This window comes from Papaver somniferum, chromosome 2 (assembly GCF_003573695.1).
Source record: "Papaver somniferum cultivar HN1 chromosome 2, ASM357369v1, whole genome shotgun sequence".
Taxonomy (NCBI): domain Eukaryota; kingdom Viridiplantae; phylum Streptophyta; class Magnoliopsida; order Ranunculales; family Papaveraceae; genus Papaver; species Papaver somniferum.
Window position 1 is genome coordinate 1,351,406 of NC_039359.1, and position 21,822 is coordinate 1,373,227.

Sequence of the window (21,822 nt, forward strand, 5' to 3'; positions counted from 1 at the left end):
TACAAGTTTGTAATACAGGCTCGGATGCACAAGAGGTTTTGACATACAGCTAATTAAGAATATTAAAGGGAGTGGACTATTATCAACTTGCTTAAACAGCAATATAGTGCGTGACTTCATCATCCCAAACAAGAGTTTACTACCTAAAGTTTGAACAGTGTCAAAACAGCATGCAGTTAAAGCGTAAAACAAGTAACAACACGTTAGAGGTACCCTACAGGGGTTAACGCAAGCAGTAATGAGAACCAAGGGGGTTCAGCAAGGCAGTCAGTCACCGTTTACTGGATATACTCAATGAGCTGGCTTTCATTGGTGTTGCAACTACAAGTGGAGCCGCTTGCTCGATACACTGAATGAGCTGACTTTCATTGGTGTTGCAACTACGAGTGGAGCCTCAGGCGAATCTGTAACTGCTGCAAACTTGTCATGCATAAATCGGCTTTCAACAATTGATTCTTCTTTCAAGACAACCTCGTAGCAATAGCAGCTTTTCAAACCCTCTTGTTGCTGGTAACACTCGTGGCTGCTATTCTTCACCTGCTGGAAGTTCCATATGACACTGAACTTACCCACTGTGGCAACAAGGTGGCGCTCTTGTTTTCCATTCTCTGTTACCTAAAAGAGAATAAACACGTGCATTATTGCAAAGTTGGAATTTACAAAAAAACAAGAACCAACTGATTATGGTGGTAAAAGGCATCTGCAGCAGCTGGAAAATCATGCAAAATGAAACTAGTTAAGAGATTAATATATGACGTAGTAGTTATCCACAAAAAAGGGAAAATCACATATTGGCACTTCATTTTCACTTTTGAGACCTCCTATAAGAAATCAGATTTTAGAACTTCATACAAGCCTGGACACTAGAGCTCCAGCAAAACCAATTGCTTCCTTTTGCAAAATTCAGAACTGGAAGTTTTCTGAATATTTTCCCCCACAAGGTAGCATTACCGAAGCAACAGACTTAATCATGTCCTAAGTTTTTCTGCTGAATGCCAGGCACAAGTAGTTTCTCAAAAGACGATTAACCCGACAATGTAATAACCTGTTTGCCTCTAGCTCCTTGATTCATTTGCACTCATTTATATTTAGGCGACACCAAACAGCACCAAATTTTGATAAGTATGCTTGGAACCCCTAGTCAAAGTTTTTGAATACACAAAAATGAATACTGTATTTTGATAAGTATGCATGGCATTAACAACCCTATCAGTATTAACAGGGAACATTTCAACTAGAAGGATGATGAACATTTTAAATACCAACTAGATGAATGATGGTCGAGCCAAAACGAACTCAACTCTACCAATCACCAACAGAACACAGAAACACCAATACCAACTGGGGGTGTAGGTGTGGGACTCAACAGCTTTGTTCTAACATCCACTCACACTCTACTTTTTACAGCCTAAGAAATTCCAAAGTTAAAATAAAGCATAAAATATTGCTTTCCAAAACAGACACTTATGGGAACACAAAACAGATAAAAAAATATAAGGAAATAACAGAAGAAAAAAATGACGTACAAAAATCCTCAAATTAGTTTCACCCTAGGAGAAGATTTCAACATATATATATTTGAACTCTAAAATTTCTGCATATCAAAAAGCATGAACTAAAATCCTCTAATAATCATTTAGTTAACCATGCTAAGAAAGTGAGCAGACTAGAGTAATTAATGAAAGGAAGTGGAGGTGATGTAGTCTTCAAATCATATACCTGATACGGAAACAGTTTGTAGCATCAAAGAAACATAATGTGTAAGCTTTCGAGGTCTACAATAATGATGCAAAAGATACAATGATATCTATAGCTGGAGAGTTTACAGCCAAAAGTAGATGAGATCCACAGAATATCACTTACTTATAAAGTTATTACCAACAGCAGCAACAGGAAATCTTAAGCAGGTTGCGGAAAGATATCTCAAGGAACATGAGGAGGTAAATAATGCATAAACACTGTAATAAATGAGAAAACTCATGGCAGAAAAGCGTATAGTACAGAAAATGAACACTCACCCACGAAAATTGCCCACCATGGAACTTGCTGTTTGCCCCAGCACGATGTGAATCTAAGGGATTCAGCTTCAATAATCTTGGAGCGGAAATCTTGTTTCCCATACGCCCAGCAAAACCAGTTTTAGTCTTTCCATCTTTGTCTGTGTAAAGGGTGCAAATAAGGATCAGATAAGTATCGGTTGTGCCCAATATCCACTTCCCATCGAACGTAACATCAACGTGAGTGATGGGTGATCCAAGACCTGGAAAAGCAGTCTTTGCTTGTCTCATAGAAGTAGTTGAATACAATCGAATCTTCCCATCAAGAGACCCTACGACAATTGAACCATCACCAGTTGTGGCAAAACACTGAAAATTTGTTCCTCTAGAGAACTGATGTCCTTGGGTCCAATTTAAAACAGGTGTACTTGCGCTTGTGAGATCCTGAACTATCCCCCTTCTGTCACGCATATCCCACCGACAAAGCCTATTATCATCCAAACCCAAAAACGTTGACTCTGAAGGATCCAATTGAGCTCCCTTACTGTCATTTGTAATATCTCTCATGCTAATATCAGCTCCGTCCTTCTCAAACTTCCATTCTGAAACGATCCTTCCTGTTTCAATATCGAGCTGGTGAAGACCTTTAGAATGGCTCTTACCTCCTTCAGTAATCGGACTCATAAGAAGCATATTAGTCTCAGCCTTCATTAACAAGGCCTTCTTCGGTGTAGAAAACCCTAAATTCGAACGAATCCTCGAATTCCCTTCATTCTCAAACTTTACATACACACCTGTACCTTGGATTCTATTATTATAATTTTTAACAACCTGAATCCCCGAGTCACTCACCAAGAAACTATTATCCAAAGCACCCAATGCCAAACTCTGAATCCCACCACCATGTGCCACTTCCTCAAACTCTTCCATCAAATCCTGATGAACCCTTTTAGGCGTCAAGGCTGCATTAGGACTTTTACCAAAATCCTCATCAGCATCTTCCCACATAGAGTCATCAGCAAAATCAGGCTTAGCCCATCCCATAAAATCTTTTCCATAAACCTTGACCTTATTAGCATCATTAGATTCAAATCCATAAGTATTCTCAAACAAACAACTAGAATACTTTGTCACAAAACTTCTATACTCTTCATCATTTGAGAATTTCAAAGCCCAAACACCATTACTTACAAAATCAACTCTCTTCTGAGCACCAAATTCTTTTAACTGCATTTCAGCCCCAACCCTAGTTTTGACTTTACTCCCAACTTTCAAAAACCAAACACCCTTTTTACCCTCACCATATTCATCTTCTTCCTCCTCCTCATCATCATCATCTTCTTCATTTTCTTGATTCTTGTTTGATTTGATGAAGGAGTAAATAATAAATTTCTCAGAAATGGTCCATTTAGCACCAACATAATGATAAAGCTTAACTGAATTCTTTTGAGACGATGCTGGGTATTTAAGTTTTAGGGCTTTAAGTTTCGCATCTATATCATCAAGACCAGAAGATGTTGGGGTTTTGAATTTAGTACCTGAAGAAGGCGATGGCGAAGATCTATCATGTTCTGATTTAACATCTTCGTAATCATCATCTGATTCTTGTTGTTCAGTCTCTGAATCTTCTCGTTCTGATTCATCTGAATCGAGTTCTTGATCTTCTCGACTGTGAGTACCTCCCATTTTAGGTTAAAGTTTTTTTTCTTCTTTTTTTTTGGAGAGAGAAAGAAGTGAGAAAAGGAGAGAGAAGTTAGATCTGAGAATGCGAAACGAACAGACAAATTTTTGAAATTTGAAATTTTAAGAAAGTAGATGAAGCGGCGGGATTTTGAATTTTCAATCTAGGGTTTTAAATGGGACTTGACTGATTGGATCTGGAATTCTGGAATCTTTTATTCACTGACTCATTTGGTGAACGGTTAAAAAGTACCGTCAAAGAAAGTTACCAATGAGATAGTAGGTGTTGTCACACCATCAGTTCCTTAACGTGAGTAAGCCTCGACTTCACAAGATCTTCGTGTGATGGAAACAATTCTAGACGCACCGAAACATTGTACCGTGATTTACACCGAGCATTCGGTGTATTGGGATAGGGGTGCGTAGGAGTGGCCCCCACCATCCCTCTTACACGGTACAAAATTATTTTGAGGATTGGTTTCGATGAATCAGTCATTTTCGGATGGAAATTCATAACGGGAAGATGCTGTCATTGCGGGAATAGCTCTATTCTTAGTTTTTCATTTTGATATTTTGATATTTTTATTTTATTTTTAAACCAGGCTAATGATCTTCCTCAACAATTGGCAGCCAAATTGGAGGAACGGACCAGTACATTGTAAAATTATTTAGTTTAGCCCAGTGTGCTAGTTTATAACAACAGAATTAAAAATCCTATGATGGAAAGTAAAAATACAAAAAAAAGGAAAAAAAAACTGAATATCCATGTAAGTAGCATCCATTCCTGGATTACCATCAACCCTCCCAGTAGAAAATTGGTCAATTAGATCTTTAGCATCACTTTCAATGATAATGTGAGTAAGCTTTTGGTCCACGGTTTTCCTCAACATATCCCAAATAGCCATGACTTCAGCCTCCACAACAGATTCAACAACAAATACAATAAAAATATTGGAGAAATCCCTCATCACATTTTTTTATAGAAAAAGCTTAGACCGAAGCCCAAGAAGCCCGCACAGCGGGGGTAATGCACAGCGGGGGCAAGATTGCCATCACGCTTGCTAATATTGTTTTTATAAGCCATAGCAATATTAAGAGTATCCAAGTTTTGGAATCTATGGATAATTTTAAGACTAGTTAACATAAAAATAATTGGACTAATTCTAGTGATAGCGTCTTGTTCTTCACTTCTCATATGGTCATAGCAGTTGAGGTGAAATCTTCCTTTCACTGCTTGATGGTATAGGAGTTTGAAAGCTAAATTCGCTCCTCATGTTGGTCCCCATTCTCCAGTGTGTCCTGAATGTCCTCTGGTGCCAATGGTGTGTCCTGCAAAGTCCAATATAGTTAGTGCAGAAAAATAGGTGAGGTTGTCAGGATCTTGTAGTGTGCATATTTTGATGATAACGCCAAAATCCATATTGGTGTTGAGATTTAGATCATAAGGAGCAGCAGTGTTCTCCTCTGCTTCAATTTCATCACCATTTAAAGTGATGGTATTCATTATATGAGTTGGTAGATTATGAATTCTGTTGTAATCCCAGAGGTGCTGTTTGATGCTCAAATTTTTTTTCCTGGAATATGGATGGATGTGATTGAAAATTAGATCACATCTAGCCTTCCAGATGAACCAAAAAATAGTTTCATAAAGATTACTTGTATCATTTGTAGTACCATTCATATACCAGGAATTGAGCCATTCCATGAAGTTTGTAGTACTATCAAACTGGTCATGGGAAGGACCAATGATTTCATGCCAAACAGGAGTAGTTGCAGGGCAGTTAAGGAATAAGTATGTCATGGTTTCCTCCCCACTATTGCATAATTGACATATTGGATCTATGTAATGCAGAATGCTAGCAGTTTTTAGCATTAGTGGGTAGGATATTATGAGCATATTTCCAAATAAAGATTTTTATAGCTGGAGCAGTGTCCATTTTCCAGATAGCTTCCCAATTACTTGTTAGAGGATCATTCCTGTAGAGATAGTCTATTTTGGCCTTGTAAAGAGCCTTGACAGAGAACTTCTCAGAAGCAATTAATTTTCACTGGATTTTGTCATCTTCCCCTGGAAAGGTGTTCAGAGCAAGAATGTCTTGAGAAATGATGGGATTATAAAGATGTTGAACCAGAGTGGTATTCCAGTTACCATTGGGGTGCAGAAGATGTTCAACATTCTCTATGTGTTGGGAGCAATGGGAAAGCTTGATAAGTCTGGTTGTGGTATTTAGAATCCGAATATCCTCCCAGATTTTGAGTGTCCTCCCATCTCCAATTCTCCAAGCACAGTGTTGTTGAATGTTATTTATGCCTTCAATAATTCCGTTCCAGATCCATGAATCTCTAGCCTTATGTTTAATATCTATGTTTAGAACATTTCTACCAATGAGGTATTTAGCATCCATAAGTTTGTACCAGAGAGAATCCTTGTCTTGTTTTAGCCTCCATCCAATCTTAGTGATCATAGGGCAGTTGAAGAGTTCCATATTCATGAAACCTGGTCATCCTAGCTCTTTAGGTTTGCAGAGAGCAGTCCAGGCTTTTGGGTAGTAACCTTTTGGATTCTCCGGATTCTTGCCCCAGAATAAGTCCCTTTGAAGCTTGTTGAGGTCCTGTAAAGTTTGTTTTGGGATCCTGAAGCATTTCATTTGATAAATGCTAGCTGTTGAAGTAACTGATTTGATAAGAACTTCCCTCCCAACAGGATTTAGAGGAGTATTTTTCCAACTGGATAGTCTTAATTTGAGTTTATCAACTCCAGGTTTGAAAGATTTGATCTTGCTTCTGTGGGTGAAAAGAGGAGATCCTAAGTACTTGTTATCTAGCTGAAGCACTTGTACCCCCATTATATTGTTGATTGTGGGTATTAGGCTAGGATCAGTGTTCTTACTGAAAAAGACTCCATATTTGATGATGTTAATGAGTTGACAAGAAGTATCTCCAAAGATATTTAGAATATCCATAATGTTTTGTGCCTCAGTCTTGTTGGCTTTACAAAATACCATGCAGTCATCAGCAAAGAGGAGGTGATTGATGGATGGAGCGGTCTTGCATATCCTTATTCCAGTTATGATACCCATATCTTCAGCATGTATGAGAGTTCTAGAGAGAGATTTCATGTTGAAGAGAAACAGATAGGGAGATAAGGGATAACCTTGTCTTAGTCCTCTGGAAGGTTTGGAGAAAATATCTGGAGAACCATTGACGAGGACAGCTGAGGTGGTAGTAGAGAAGCACTGCATAATTTTGTCACACTATTGTGCATTGAAACCTATTTTGCTTCATAATGGTAATTAAGAAATGCCAGTACACTATGTCAAAAGATTTTTCCTTGTCAATTTTAATACCCATGGTTCCATTAGCGCCTTTTAATCCTCTCTTAGATCTCATAGTATGAATGATTTCATATGATATAGCTATGTTGTCGGAGATTTTCCTTCCAGGAATGACTGCAGATTGGTAGGGTGATATGATCTTGTTGAGAAGAGGTTTCATTCTCTTGGCCAAGAGTTTTGAGATGATTTTGTAGGTAATGTTACAGAGACTGATGGGTCTAAAGTGGCTTGGGGAAGTAGGATTATCAACTTTAGGAATGAGAGAGATGAAGGTGGAGTTCATCTCTTTAAGCATATGACCAGATAAGAAGAAGTGTTGGACCATTCTGACAATGTAATTTCCAATTAGCTCCCAATTGGCTTGAAATAAGTTGGGAGGGAAACCATCTCATCCCGGTGCTTTATCCTTTTCCATACTGAATAAGATGGACTTAATCGCATTGTAATCTGGTGATATGTTTAGCATGATGTTGTCATCCGTGGTAATGGTTGTAGGTATTAGGTTGACAACTTCTGGGTTAATAGTTGGGTTTTCAGATGTAGCCATAGCAGATAAATGATGTGTGAAACAGTTCTTAACTTCTTGGTAGTCTGTTATCTAGATTCCTTTATTGTCTTGAATTGTATCAATCTTGTTTCTCCTAGTTCTACTCTTGGTAGCTCTGTGAAAATAGTTAGTGTTCTGATCACCAAGATTTATGAATTGATCTCTACTCTTTGTTTTCCAGAACTTTTCTTCAATGTTCTACCAAGCCTTGAGATGCTTTCTAGCTAGATCCAGAGCTTGACTTCTATCAGATCTGAAGTAGTTTTTGTGAAGCCAATGATGATGTTGTTTTCATTCATCTATGTTGGTTTTGATATTTCCATAAACTTCCTTGTTCCAGACTCTAAGTTTGAGTTTGATATCTTTAAGTCTTCTATCTATGAGGAAAGCACTAGAACCAGAGAGATTTCCCCCCCAACATTCAACTATGATTTTCTTAAAGTCCTCATGATCCAACCAAAGACCAAAGAACTTGAATGGGATTTTACCAATTTGCCAATGGGATTTGAATTTAAGAGGATGGGATGGTGATCATACCCAATATCCAGCATGTTAGAGATAGTGGTATTAGGATATAGAAGTAGCCAACTTTCAGTTGCCAGCCCTCTATTCAATCTTTGCTCAGTGAGAGCATGACCACTTCTCTTGTTGGACCAAGTGAATGGGCAGCCAGAGGTGACCAGATCCAAAATCTTGTTGTTAAAACAGACAGCTTCATTATCATCAATTGGTTGAGTACTAAACTTTTCAGTGTCATGGAGAATAAACCAATAACTAACCAGGGTTATTGGTTGTTAGCAGATGTTTTATCCAACATTTTCCATGACTCAACTTTGCTATTGAAATCATAAGGGCTACCATAGTAGCCAGTGAATATCCAAGGTGGACCAATAGCAGGCCTGACTATAGCATTGATATGGTTTTGGGAGATGTCAGTTATTTCAACATTCAAATTAGTCTTCCATATCAAGGCTAAGTCACCAGCCGTGCCACTTGTTCCCCCTGGGTTAAAAAACCAATAATTGTTGACATTAACCTCAATCATAGTTTTTTTTTGTTTTTGTTTCAGATAGAAAGATGATATCTGGGTTCAGCTTAATTAACATGTCATTCAGATACTTCTTAGCATCCTTTGTTCCTAATCCTTGACAATTCCATGCCAAAGAGGTAAAAAATTGCCAGAAATATGACACATTAGGATATTTGGAAGTAAGTCTTCTAGTAATATTATCATAGCAAGGAGTGTTATAAACTTGGAAAGCTAACATGATGAGCTGACATAAACAAAATAATTTTAGAATAAGTGAGGAAGAGTTGTACCATTTCTTCAGTGGAGGATCTCCTCAAATCACCATTAGCCAACAAGATAGTACTAGTGCCCATCTGCTCAGCAGAAAGATCATCATGGTCCTTGAATCTTTTGAGACTATCAGAGACAGTAGGGTTGATATTCCTGTCATCCTCGGAATGGGAAGGCTTCTTTATTTTGAATTCCAATATTGTAATCATCGGAGGGTTAGGATCAGTTTCAAATGTATGGGCTTTCTTCTTAACCTTACAGGCCTCCTTCTTCTTTTTAGCTAATTCAGCCTCCATTCTGGTCTTAATTTGGGCTAGAGTGGGTAGAGAGTTGAAGGGAAATGTCTTTGGAGGTGGAGAAGCAGGGAAGATAGCCTCAGTGGCCACAATTTGAGAGTTAATGTTTTAAGTGGTGGTGGGGATTTTGGTTTTAGCAGCAGTGGTGGGGATTTTGGTTAATGTTTTCAGTGGTGGTGGGGATTTTGGTTCTGGGAAGGTTTTTCTTGTAGGTTCCTATAATTTTCTTGGACAATTCAAGTTTTTTGTTTCTGATTTGACATGCTAGAACATCAGGGTGGGGGGATCTTGTTCTTCATTAGGTGTTGATTGAGCTCCAAAGATAACAGGGCTGTTGGAAGTTGTAGCAATGTTTGCTATGGCTTTTTCTAGTTCCGGTCTTTTTGCAATCTTCATTCTGACTTCAAATTCAGCTGCAGCATCAGTATCAGAGTAAGGCCTGTAGGTAATATCCTTTCCAGCTTGAACAATTTTTTGTTGATGAGTTTTTGGGGGAGGAGATCTTTCGGGGGTTGGAAGGTGAGGGTGTTGAGGTTGAGGATGATTTGGTGGAACATGACATAGAGGGCTTGGTTGATCAAGAATTCTACAAACTTTGCAGAATTTTATACTATTCAGAGCATAAGCAACTTTCAGCCAGTGAGAAAGAGTAGTTGTTTCAAATGCTTCAACATCAAATTTGAGAGGTCTAGTGATATCAATTGTAAGCTTTACTTCCAAAAAAAATTCAAATATGTCTCTTACATAAGGTTTCTTTGCATCTTGATAAACTCCAATTGGTCTGACAATTCTTCATATATCAGGTATTATATGTTTTGGTATTCTTTTGATAAGAAGCCAGATCATGACTTTTGAGAATAGTTCTTCATCAATGAAATCTGGTCCTCCAACTAGAACTCCAACCAAAACCATGAGTTTGTCAAAAACACCTCTAGTGCCTCCTTTTCTCAAGGTAGGGTAGTCTTATTCATGAGTGAGCCTGAGAGTGTAATAGTTTCTTCTTCTATTCCAGATATCTACTTCAACTCTACTCGGTAGCTCACAGTTAGCATTGATGAAGTTGTTGACTCTAGTAGTTCGGAAACAAACATTGCTACATAATTTCCCAATAAAGCACCATTTCCAATCTAATGACTGTTTAGCTTTGACATTGTCAAGGTTAAGAAAGATCTTTGGAAAATGATCCTCAGGTATATTTAGTATAGTGTTCATTTTGCTTACCAAATTTTCAATGCCGAGAGAAGAGGAATTGATGAAGCCATGGGAGAGAGGGGAGAGTTTTTGCAAATGCAGTATTTGGAAGGGTAATGTTCACTGACTGTGTAAAGGAGTATATAGAGGTGGTCAAGAGGGAGAAGAAAGTTACATGCTTTAATTTGAAAAGTAGTCACTTGCTTATAATCTTGGATGTTTTCAAATTCACCTTTGGTATGACTAGACATAAAATTGTACTTGGTGTTGTGGAACTGGTACAAAAGGATAGTGATGTTGAAGCAGTTAGCTTGTCTTCTGGTGTCTGGGTGCAGGCAAATTTTCATCCCTTGTGGAGATGTAGACTCATGCTTGGAAGAAGTCTTGATGGCTAATGGTACTTGGGATCTTACCCTGTGATAGCTGAGAAAGTTAGTGTTAAGATACAAGTTTTGCTTTTTACCTTTATCTGTTGTGATGCTTTTGTACTGTGGATGAGCGTACATTTGACTAGTGGTGTAGAAACAGTAGCCAAAGAAACTTTGGGCTCCGTTTAAATGATATGGCATATATTTTCGATCTCTGAGGCCCATTTAAACAGACTTAGCGTAAAATGGGTCATGGTTCGGGTCAGGTTTATTGCCCATTTGTGAAGGATTCGTAAACGAACCCATATTCGCATCAGTGGAGAGTTTGCATTTACCAAGTGTTTGAAACCTCTCTGCATGAGCCAATGAGGATGGTGCATAGGCATAATCCATATCATAGAGCCAATAGACTTGGCAGAGCACGGTTGCGTCTGATCAAGTTGTCTGGTACATGGGTTCTTAATAAAATAAGAGAGACAAGCCCGATCAACGGTTGCGATGAAGAGTCAGTTGCTCTTCCAAGCCATAATATATTCAGAAAAGAGAGAAAACTTTTCATTTTCTCATTCAGTTTCTTCATAGCAGAAACACATAGAGATTTAGTTTCCAATTTCAGGGAACGAAGTAAGTCATACCTCGAGTGATGTATTGTGAAGGGGATATCGTAGAAGAGACATCAGAGATACTGATGGAGCATATTTTGGATTGGTACAATCATAATGTCTCCATGTCTAGTATGCCTTATGACATTGCTTTCCCAAATGGCATGGAGGAAATGAACTACACCTGAAATTTCAACTGGCACTGGGCAAATTTACGCCATAATCGGAGAGTGAAGTTGGAACATATGTATGATCAAATCCTCAAGGTCAAGGGAAATTTGTGAAGAGACCAAGGTTTAATCTTCCTTATCCCAATCAGGTAAGCAGCTTTATCCCATACGATTATGAGTATCTTTAGATTTTTTTCATGATCTTTGCATAATAAGTTGTGTTCAACCATGTCTAGGTGCATGTTGAGAGAGCCACCATTCCACCAAATGGCCAGAGAAATTCTAGACATGCAGGTGAGAATGATCAAGTAAGAGATGGAGGAAGGTATGAATTTCATAATAGTGTTCATGAGGTTGGGAGTCAAAGCGATTCTCATGCTGATGATGGTGCAACTCCAACTGATGGTGTCAAAGAGGATCAAGAACCTTCTTCAATTCCAAGTACTGATCCAATGTGGGGTGTATATGGTGGTTGGGTTTTGTTTATCACTCATCCCAGGCATGGGCGATTTGTGGTAAATGAAGGCGTGGTACTTGTTAGTGATCGATTTGTGGTATGTGGTGGAGTGCATCAAGGCTTTTTTGCAGATGTAATGCATGTTCCTGTCAGAGCTGCAATTCCCACTCTTCCTGGGGCTGTGGTATTCCCTCAGCTTGACATGATGTATCCTGTGGTTGGCCGAATTGCTACTGAGGTTGCTGCCATTGCAAATGCTGGTTTTGGGGAAGTGGATCCTCCTCAGGTTGGACCAGAGCCAGGACCAGCACCAACATAGGAGATTGCAGGAGTTCCAGTTGATCATGTCCCTGCAAATGCACCTGCAGGAGTATCTAGGCAGTCTAACTCTATCTAGAAAGGTAACGTCAGCAACATAATGCAGAGGGATGTGAGGGTTTTCAATTCTGCATATTATAGTACTGCTAATTTGGAAATTTTTTGAAGGACAGATGTCTTTGTTAGTTGTTATTGTGATGTTTTCATGATTGTAGTAAGACAAGTAAACCACAGACAAGAAAATCATAGACAAGTAATGGATTGTGTTTTGGTAGCTTATTTTGAATGTGGTATTGAAATTGAGGCATGTGTTTAATCTATGCTTGTTGAGTAGACTTTTGATTTCCCGAGAACTAAACCAATTATTTATGATGATTCTAATTAAAGCATGCTTAACAAAAAATAGATAGGATACGGAGAGTGTTGTGATTGTTTACCGGTTGTCAGCCGTGCAAATATAATTCACTTCCTCACTCAACTAGAAATAAATATAGTATGCGATAAGAAAGAGTTCGTTCCCACAGAGAGGCTTTTGTTGTTATCAATTTTCAGTTTCTTAGTAACCAAAGGGGGGGGGGGTTTGTCTAAATAAACAAAGCAATGAAAGTAAATTAAAATCAATAAAATAATTGAATAATCAATAAGGAGAAGATATTGGTTATGGGATAGTATCATTCACAAACATGTATTTTCATCAATGATTAGAATTGAAATTTAATCTCTCATCTATTAAAAGTCCTAGGATATCTTGATCGCAAGAGTATCCCATTTATTTCCCGATTTTATCACAAATAACATTAAAAGATGCTAATGTGAAATCTACCTAGAAAGCAACCTAAAGTGTAAAAGCACAATTAAGTTTAACTCCCTAAGAGCAATAAGTTCTATGAAATAAGACTAATCAATGCAAACAAAATGTGTAAAAGCACTAATTCGTTTTAACAAAGGTTATGATTCATATGTGACTAGTAGGATGTATCACTACAAGCACTACCCACAATTATGCTACTTCAAATCAGGGACAAACAACTTTTTCGTATTGAAAACCCTAATATAACTCTAGAGATGAAAGCAAATCGGATTGATTCCGGACTCAACCAATCAAACAATCAAATCATATAACAATATAAACCATGAATCATAAACAATAAAGTTTTGAGACAAAACTAATTCATCGAATCAAATAACATGTTGGAAATCAACTTTTATCCCATAACCAATAATTGAGTTTAGTTACTCATAATAATGGAGTTCATCATAATCATAATCAATAAAATAAATAAAGAAGATGAAAGCAAAGCAAACCCTAGAAGTAGTTTCCTCCAAAGCTCCAAGAAGAATACGTGATATCCCCAAAAGTTGTAGGAGTCTTCCTTTTATAGTCTTTGCTTTCCAAAATTAGGTCTAGTCTCCAAAGTCCATTAGATGAAAATCCTCTTGGCCCAAAAGTCATAAAAACCCGTGTAGAAACTATGCCAAAAAGTCGCCGAAAAGTCGTCGGTAGTTGGTCAGAGGGTTGCCGGGAAGTCGCCGGAAAACAGCTCAGGTGACCGGCAAAGTCCGCCCGGTCACCGGTCAACGGTCCAACTCAGTCGGGTCAATGATTCGACTCGGTCAAACCACCGAGTCAAACCAGGTCATATGAGTCAGATGTATGTGTCAGCTGAGTCAGGGTCTAACTGGGCTGAGTAGGTTTTGGCCAAGGCCATTGCAGGCCATCTTGCCAGGCTAACCACTGTTGCATCATCATGGTGCGGCTCACTCAACCCTGATGGCTGTTCCAATATAACACAACTCTGTTGCAAATTCTGCCATCAGCTCCAACTCTATTTCTTTGCATCTTCTTCAACAACTCGTAGAACTGCCAAACTCCACCTATGCTCTATCTGCCATTACAGCTCAGCCTTATGCAATCAACACAAGCACTCTCCATCACCAACTTCAGTTCACAACAATATCTGCAGCTTTACTTCATTAAATCCTCTTTCTCGCCTTCACCAGTTCTCGATCATGCTCTTCCATGTTATTTCTCAGCTGCAAACTCTCTCATTAAAGCCAAACTCAAACCACAAGCATTCTTCTCATTAACCAACACCAGCTGAGCTACACCTATGCAACACCCATTTGCAATCCAAGAAATGAACTGGTAACTAATCACATATTCCATAATCTTCAACTCAAACACCACTTCCATTTCCCTGCAATTCAGCTCAACCAATTACTCTGCAGCTCAAATTCATGCCTGCATCATAACTTCAACACACATCTCAACTTCAATCTCTGCACCTTGCACCTGCACCACTGCCACTGCAACTTCACAATCAAACTGTACTCAACCATATGCTACACAGCTCCTCTACAAACCCCTTAACTCAATTTTCATATCTTCACAACACCACCATCAGCTTCTAAATCTAGCCTGCCTTGCTCATTTACTTGCAATTCACTTGAAAGACTCATTCTACACAGCCATCACTGCTATCCCTTCTCAGCTTCCATGCTTACCTCAATTCATTCCAATTCAGCTGCACCAGTCCCCTGTCAGGCCAACACTTCTTGTAACCCATTTCTCAACAGCACCAGACCCTCTTATACTCAGGTCATACTACAATGCACACAAGCATTACTTCATCTCCATCTGCATCTCATTACAATTCATTGCAGCTCAGCAACTGCATTGCCAGTACCTGTTCCAACTCAACAACACCACTGTATCATCTCTTGCATTAATGAATCCAATCCATACCCATGAATCTCATATCAAATCAACAACAACGCCACAAATTCATATCTACACCTGCACTGCCTAGCAAACACCAAAGCACCAGTTACATTTCATTGCTCCTTGTAGCTACAACATGTCTTTGTGGTCTTCTCCTGTTAAGAGTCCTAAGCATACATCTATGGAAATCAATCAATTGCAACAGTGTGTTGGTTTCAAGCCTCATCAATCACCCACAAATCAAGAAGAATCCCATTTAATCTCAAGCATTTGCAGATTCATAACCACCTTGTTCATGGCAACATTCAGTCATACGATCCATTCTTCTTTCTTAGCTAAATAACTCGACCCCAAATTATAGCACACCCAAGACAGCATCATCAAACTCTGTTCTTTTTTGTTCTTCTCTGACTCAACAGAAAACCCTCATTTCAGAAACCCCATCTTCTATAAACAAACCAGAAACCCTAGTTTCTATATCTTCTCAATCAACAAAATCGAACAACAACCTTCTTCTTCATTACCGACGAGAAAGACGAACCCAACACTAATTCTTCCTTCTAAGCTTCATCAATTTTATCTCTCCTGCTACCCATACCATCGTCTCCATCTCAGGTCCATAACGAACCTTTCTTTGCCATAACTTCAAACCAAATTCAACAGCATCACTCTGAATCTCTACAGCATAATCATTCCTTCCATTTCCGTTTCATCACCAACAATTCACCATCTCAATCTTCTCGATCTGTTCTCAGCCCCTGAATTCATGGATGCTGTTCTTCCTCTTTCTTTCAGTTTAAGAGTGCTGAAAATGATTGAGAAGATATCTTCTGATTTAGGGTGTAGGAATGGGGCTGGATATAGCCACCCCAACACTTGAGATAAGGGTCACCCTATCTGGCAACCCCTTAACCTTAGCTTGATTGTATTTAGAACTCCTCTAAAAAGAGTTTCCCCTTAACCTTGACTGGGCTTCAGATAGTGTTCGCCCTGAAATGACATTTCTGCCCTTCTACGCTCTATTGTTGCGCAATCTTAGCCTGCTCCAAGTAAAACTCGCCTAGTAATTGTATATGAACTGACGCTTTTTCCCTTTTACTCCAATTGGGTGATTTCTTCTTCTTTTTCTCCATATGACTCCAGAGTACCTAATAACTCAAAAGCAAACATAAGATACATAATTCACAAGAAAAATAGCAAAGAAAGTATAAATACTAGATATAAAATTAGGTGTTTTAGACACCTATCAGATTCCCCCACACTTAGACTTTGCTAGTCCTCGAGCAAATCAAACAAAAATAATTATAAAACAAAAATACATACAACTCCGTCTCGTCGAGCCTACAGTCACTTTTAGCATAAATAACAAGCCTTTGAACCCCTAGGTGTCCCTAGTGGACGAGTTATAGTCTCGTGAAGGTTTACAAGAGGTTTGCCTACAAAACCTACTTTTCCAACTTACTAGTTCTCCGTAATAATAGCATCCAACGCGCTAAGAAGACATAGAAATTCTGCACACTAGCAATAAGAAGTTAGACACATAAATGAACACAATCTCATCCTTAAATGTTGAGAGAGAAGTAACCATCCCTTCTCGAGAGAAAATCAGGTTCGGAGTGATCAAAAGTCTTGACTCTGCCTCACAAGAAAGGGTTTTATGATATTGCTCTCAATAAATAGCTCTTTATGGGTCACACATGTTCCCAGGTAGGAATGAAGAGAGAATCCTGCGACACTTTGAATGGTAGGAAGGTCAAAACCCTCCGAAATGTTTTAAAAACCCACATCTTTTATCATTTTGAAAACCATTTTTTTTCTGACGATCTCTTAGAAAGGAAATCAACTACTTAACGAAGGTGGGAATATGCTTACTTACCTCGTTATCCGTTCGGCGTGCAGTTAGCACCACTCTCACAACATCCATAGAAACGTCTTCGATCCTTGTCTTCATTTTCGTCTTCGGTCTTCAATACTTGATGTTAATTCTTGAACCTCGTAGAATCTTGACAATATGATTCTTTCCTCAAATTCCTTGTCGCTTGAAACTTCATTATGGATATTTCTTCTTCCATTGGCTTTATTGAATAAATATAAAACCAAAAATGAACTAAACAAACCAAAAATATAAAACAAATGGATTTTTTTTTTCTTTTTTTTTTCCGTTTTTTATATATATATATAATAAAAAAAAAATTAAATCATAAAACAAAAACAAATGGAACCTAATAAATTTTCTCTTGTCTTTTCTTTTCTTTTTTTTAGAGAAGAGAAAATAAAATACAAACTAACAAATAAAAATAATAAAATTGCAAAACAAAGGCCATGGTGTAAGTAATTTACCACTCAATTTTTCACAACTTGTATTCCTCGATATCATAAACTTATTGAATTATCATCTTGATAATATTCACTCTTGCACAATAGTCTTCAACTTGTAATCGGAAATATGCTCTTTGTATTATTGCTTTACTCAAATCTGAAATCTGCTCATTTGTACATAGTTGCTTGCAAACCTTGAACGTTTTCAACTTTCCTTCGAATTTGTGATGCTCCTCTTGTTGATGATGATGGTGTTTCTATGGACCCGTTGGTGTAGAGAGAGATAAAGTGGATGGTGCTAACTGCGAACAAGAATACAAGTGGTATGTAAGTTAGCAATTTGATGTCACCATTCATGATTGATAAAAGTAGCACTCAAGAGATCAAAATAGTGCTGAAAATTGGTGTGAAGTTGGGTAGCTCACCATTCTACCCGGAATTTACGTACGGTGACACACACTCTAAATGCACATATTTAGACAGGTACAAAAATTGAAGGTCGGTGCCTCACATGATGTAACAATAGGTAGTCTCCACTATAGGGGATCACAAATCTAATACCGAATTCAATCTTCACCTCATTTGCCACTGGGATGGTTAAATCCAACTTTAACTCTTATACAAGTAAGAAACCCGATCATGTTCTCTGTCATCTCTAAGTTCAGTTACTATTATGAGATTCTCGATGTAATCTTAGCGACATGTATACTATGTGACTCTAAACTAACTACAAGTTGGAGTTTCTTATTCACTAATTTACAAAAAATTTGAAAATTTCATGAAAAATTTACAATGCAAATGCAACCACTCCCCCACACTTAAACTTTACGTTGTCCTCAATGTAAATTGAATCGTCCAAAGAAAGTCAAGGTGGGAAATCCTATATGATAATGACAAGAAATCAGAAAAATAAAATAAAAATAAAAACAAAACAAGACAAGAAAAACTAAAAACAAAACAAGAAATAAATACAAGAAAAGAAATACTCATCCTATGGGTTGCCTTCCATTTAGCGCTTGGTTTAAAGTCGTCAGCCCGACTATCTCCTTGCTTTCTATGTCTCCTCCAGAGGGAGTGCATCCACAAAATTAGCTCCTTCCACCACTTCGGAAGTGAAATTCTCATAATATGGTTTCAACCGGTGCCCATTAACTTTAAGTTCCTTGCCTGTAGCTATGCTACGAATTTCCACTGCACCATGAGAAAACACATTAGTAACAATAAAAGGTCCAATCCAACGTGACCTTAATTTACCCGGAAATAAATGCAAGCGAGAATTAAACAAAAGCAATTTCTGCCCAATGAAAAATTGTTTCCTAGAAATCATATTATCATGAAAAGCCTTCGTTTTCTCCTTATAAATGCGTGAGCTTTCAAATGCATCATTGCGAAGCTCCTCTAGCTCTTGGAGTTGTAACTTCCTTTGCTTTCCAGCCCCATCCATCTCCATATTGCATTGCTTAATAGCCCAAAACGCCTTATGCTCAATTTCAACGGGTAAATGACAAGGTTTACCATACACAAGCCTAAAGGGAGACATCCCGATAGGTGTCTTATATGCGGTTCTATAAGCCAACAAAGCATCATTAAGTCGCATGCTCCAATCTTTCCTTGTCGGTTTCACCGTCTTCTCTAGAATGGATTTCACCTCTCGGTTAGAAACCTCGGCTTGTCCATTTGTTTGGGGATGATAAGGTGTTGCAATCTTGTGCGACACATTGTACTTCTTCAACAAGCTTTGTAAGATCATGTTATTGAAGTGAGAACCCCCATCGCTAATTATGGCTCTTGGAATTCCAAACCTTGCAAAGATATTAGCTTGCACAAAATCTGAAACCACTTTAGAATCATTAGTCGGGGTGGCCTTAGCTTCCACCCATTTGGAAACATAATCCACAGCAAGTAAGATATAAAAATTCCCATGAGAGTTGAAAAAAGGACCCATAAAATCAATACCCCATACATCGAAAACTTCAATAAATTGAATAAAAGTTTGTGGCATTTGATTTCGGGCACCTAGATTGCCTGTTCTTTGGCACCTATCACAAGTTGTACAAAATATATATGCATCTTTAAACAAGATTGGACAATAGAAACCGGTTTCAAGTACCTTGTGAGCGGTTCTCTTACTCCCAAAATGTCCTCCACAAGCATAGGAGTGACAAAAGGACAAGATAGAATTAAACTCGGATTCGGGAACGCACCTTCGTAATACTTGGTCACTGATAGACACATTTTTGTGTCTAATTTGTCCTCAATGTCCGTATTGTTGGAACTCTAATTTTGTACTAATATTGTGTTTTTATGTATTTTTAGGAAATAAACATTTTTGGAAAATTTGGCTCGAAAAGTTGAATTTGGCACCCTGAGGACACGTGTTATTCGGACTCCCAAGTTTGGATAAGGGGTAACCTAATTACTAAGGGGCACCCCCAGGTCACCCCCAAGGCATCTGTTATTCGCACCCCAGCTTTGGTTAAGGGGCAACCCTTCTTCATCATTTGAAAATTCGAATTGGCGGGAAACTTAATTATCGTCTACATGATTTGGAGTTGAATTTTTGGACGTGTTTTTGCGAGATTCAACACCTGAAATCAATTGGGCTGGGCTTGAATTCACAGGACAGAGTTAGTACAAGCATTTTGATCGAGCAAAATGGGCCAAGTAAGCCGTGGGAGGAAATCAAAGGGGAAGATATTATCGGGTACACTGTGAGCTAAATTTGGAAAGTTTGTGGACAAACAGGGGAAGATATCTTCTCTTATAAAATTTTTATGTGGCTTATGGAAGTATTACAACTCATTTGCGCAGGCAGAAGAGGTGGAAAAGATCGTATCTTGGCTGACAGTGAAGAAAATAAAAAAATATATATTACCGAGTAAATGAGAATTATATGGAGTGATTGCGAGGGATTAAATGCTGTTGTTGGGTATAAATTAACTCCTTGGGTCGAGAGTTGGGGGTCGAGAGTTTTGGGGAGGTTTGGAGGCGAGCAGAGAGGCGCAGGAGGAGTTGCAGAGAAGTTACCTGCTGCTGCTGCTGCCATTAACACGCCTGAAGAACACGAAGAACGGACTCGCAGCATCAGTCGTTTATCAACAGCAACATCGACTGTCCTTTGTGGGTCGTAGTTCTTCAACGACAACAGCACCTCAGCTCTGTCGTTGATTCTGGACGCCTCCTGTGGGTCGCAGAGTTCTGTTTTACATCAATTTCTTGTACTTCTCTTCATTGTAAAACACTTTTGAGCATCAATGAAATATTTTGAGAGCATTTTTACTATGATGAGCTAAACCCCAACACTGGGGTGATGTAGGAAGCCTTATTTCACACTTGGGTAATTATATTTAATTATTCTCATGACTTTTGCACTAATTTTAATTGAAATTATGATTTGAAAAAATTAGTTGTCATTTGATTTGATGCGGCATGCTTAGCTTAGATGATTTGATGCCTCATGCTTACATTTACATCTAATATTTGGAGAATTTATCTTGGCAAAAATAAGAGTCAATATATTTTATATATTTACTGAGCTATAATTGTTAAAAGAATCATTATTTGAACCTTAAGAAATGAATTCGGTGGAATCCTAAACCCCAGTACCTCTTGCACCATTGTTAATATTTTTGTGTATATAATTTTTATAAATCTAAAAATCCATTACCTTCACAAGTCCGAGAGTTTGAACCTCATTACTACAACCACGAAAAAAAACTTTAATCATTTTGGCGCCGCCGACGCGGATTTGTGCTTAGGTAGAATTTTTTTTTTAGGTTTATTATTTTTTTTTTAGAATTGTTTGTTCCTTTTTACGTTTCTTTTTTGTCTTTATTTTGCAGGTTCAAAGTGAAAACTAAGGACTTGGAGAGGAAAAAGCTTAAAGCGAAAAGCGAAAAGAGAAGGAAAAAAAGGACAATTTTAGGATTTAATTTTTAATTTTTAATTTTTTTAGAGTGTGTGAGGAAAACTGTAATTTTTTTTTATTTTTTTATTTATTTTGGACTTTGGACTTTAAACAATTGGACTTTATTTTTTTTAAAACCCTACGGAAGGGTTATAAATTATAAAAAAAAATATTATATAAACTGTATGCAGGGAAGGACGACGATTACTATATCGTCTCGGCCCCTCGGGTTCGCACACGGCATAGGAGTCGTGGCCCGAGTCGACGACAACGGTTCATCGCCCGTCTGGTACGGGAGGTAAGTCCAATCGAAACACCCGTGAATCTCCTGCAAGCGGGTTACTGTCTGCCTTAAGGTGATAATTGTTTGAGGACGAACCAGACTGTCTTTATTTTCCTAGTAAAGGGCAAGGCCTGGCCTAAACAAGATAAGGGTTCGGATTTCATCACCGTTCTCTTCTTGCCCGCCTTAGGAAAACGAAACCGAACGCGAACCTAAGCTTTAAAATTTGGAATAGAACGAGACCGATAGGGTAACGAGCTTAATAGGAAACTCGTTCGAAAAATATTGGTTGCTCTTTAAGCACACTCCAAAGTTCATGATGGTTTCTGT

General features: G+C 38.2%; 1 protein-coding gene across 1 annotated transcript; it reads right to left on the reverse strand.

Moving 5' to 3' along the window:
- Positions 1 to 87: 87 nt before the first annotated feature.
- Positions 88 to 3,853, reverse strand: LOC113346648 (protein CYPRO4-like). Its single transcript, XM_026590124.1, has 2 exons — positions 2,019 to 3,853; positions 88 to 615 (listed from the first exon to the last, which is right to left on the reverse strand). The coding sequence occupies exons 1-2, from the start codon at positions 3,681 to 3,683 to the stop codon at positions 322 to 324; spliced, it is 1,959 nt and encodes a 652-aa protein (XP_026445909.1). The 5' UTR covers positions 3,684 to 3,853; the 3' UTR covers positions 88 to 321.
- Between the last annotated feature and the right edge of the window lie 17,969 nt (positions 3,854 to 21,822).

Excerpts from the sequence above, each read along its gene's own strand:
- LOC113346648 (XM_026590124.1), bottom strand. The coding sequence starts at position 3,683 with ATGGGAGGTACTCACAGTCGAGAAGATCAAGAACTCGATTCAGATGAA. Across the intron at positions 616-2,018 it reads ATGGTGGGCAATTTTCGTGG|GTAACAGAGAATGGAAAACA; the intron begins GTGAGTGTTCAT and ends ATTCTCTTTTAG.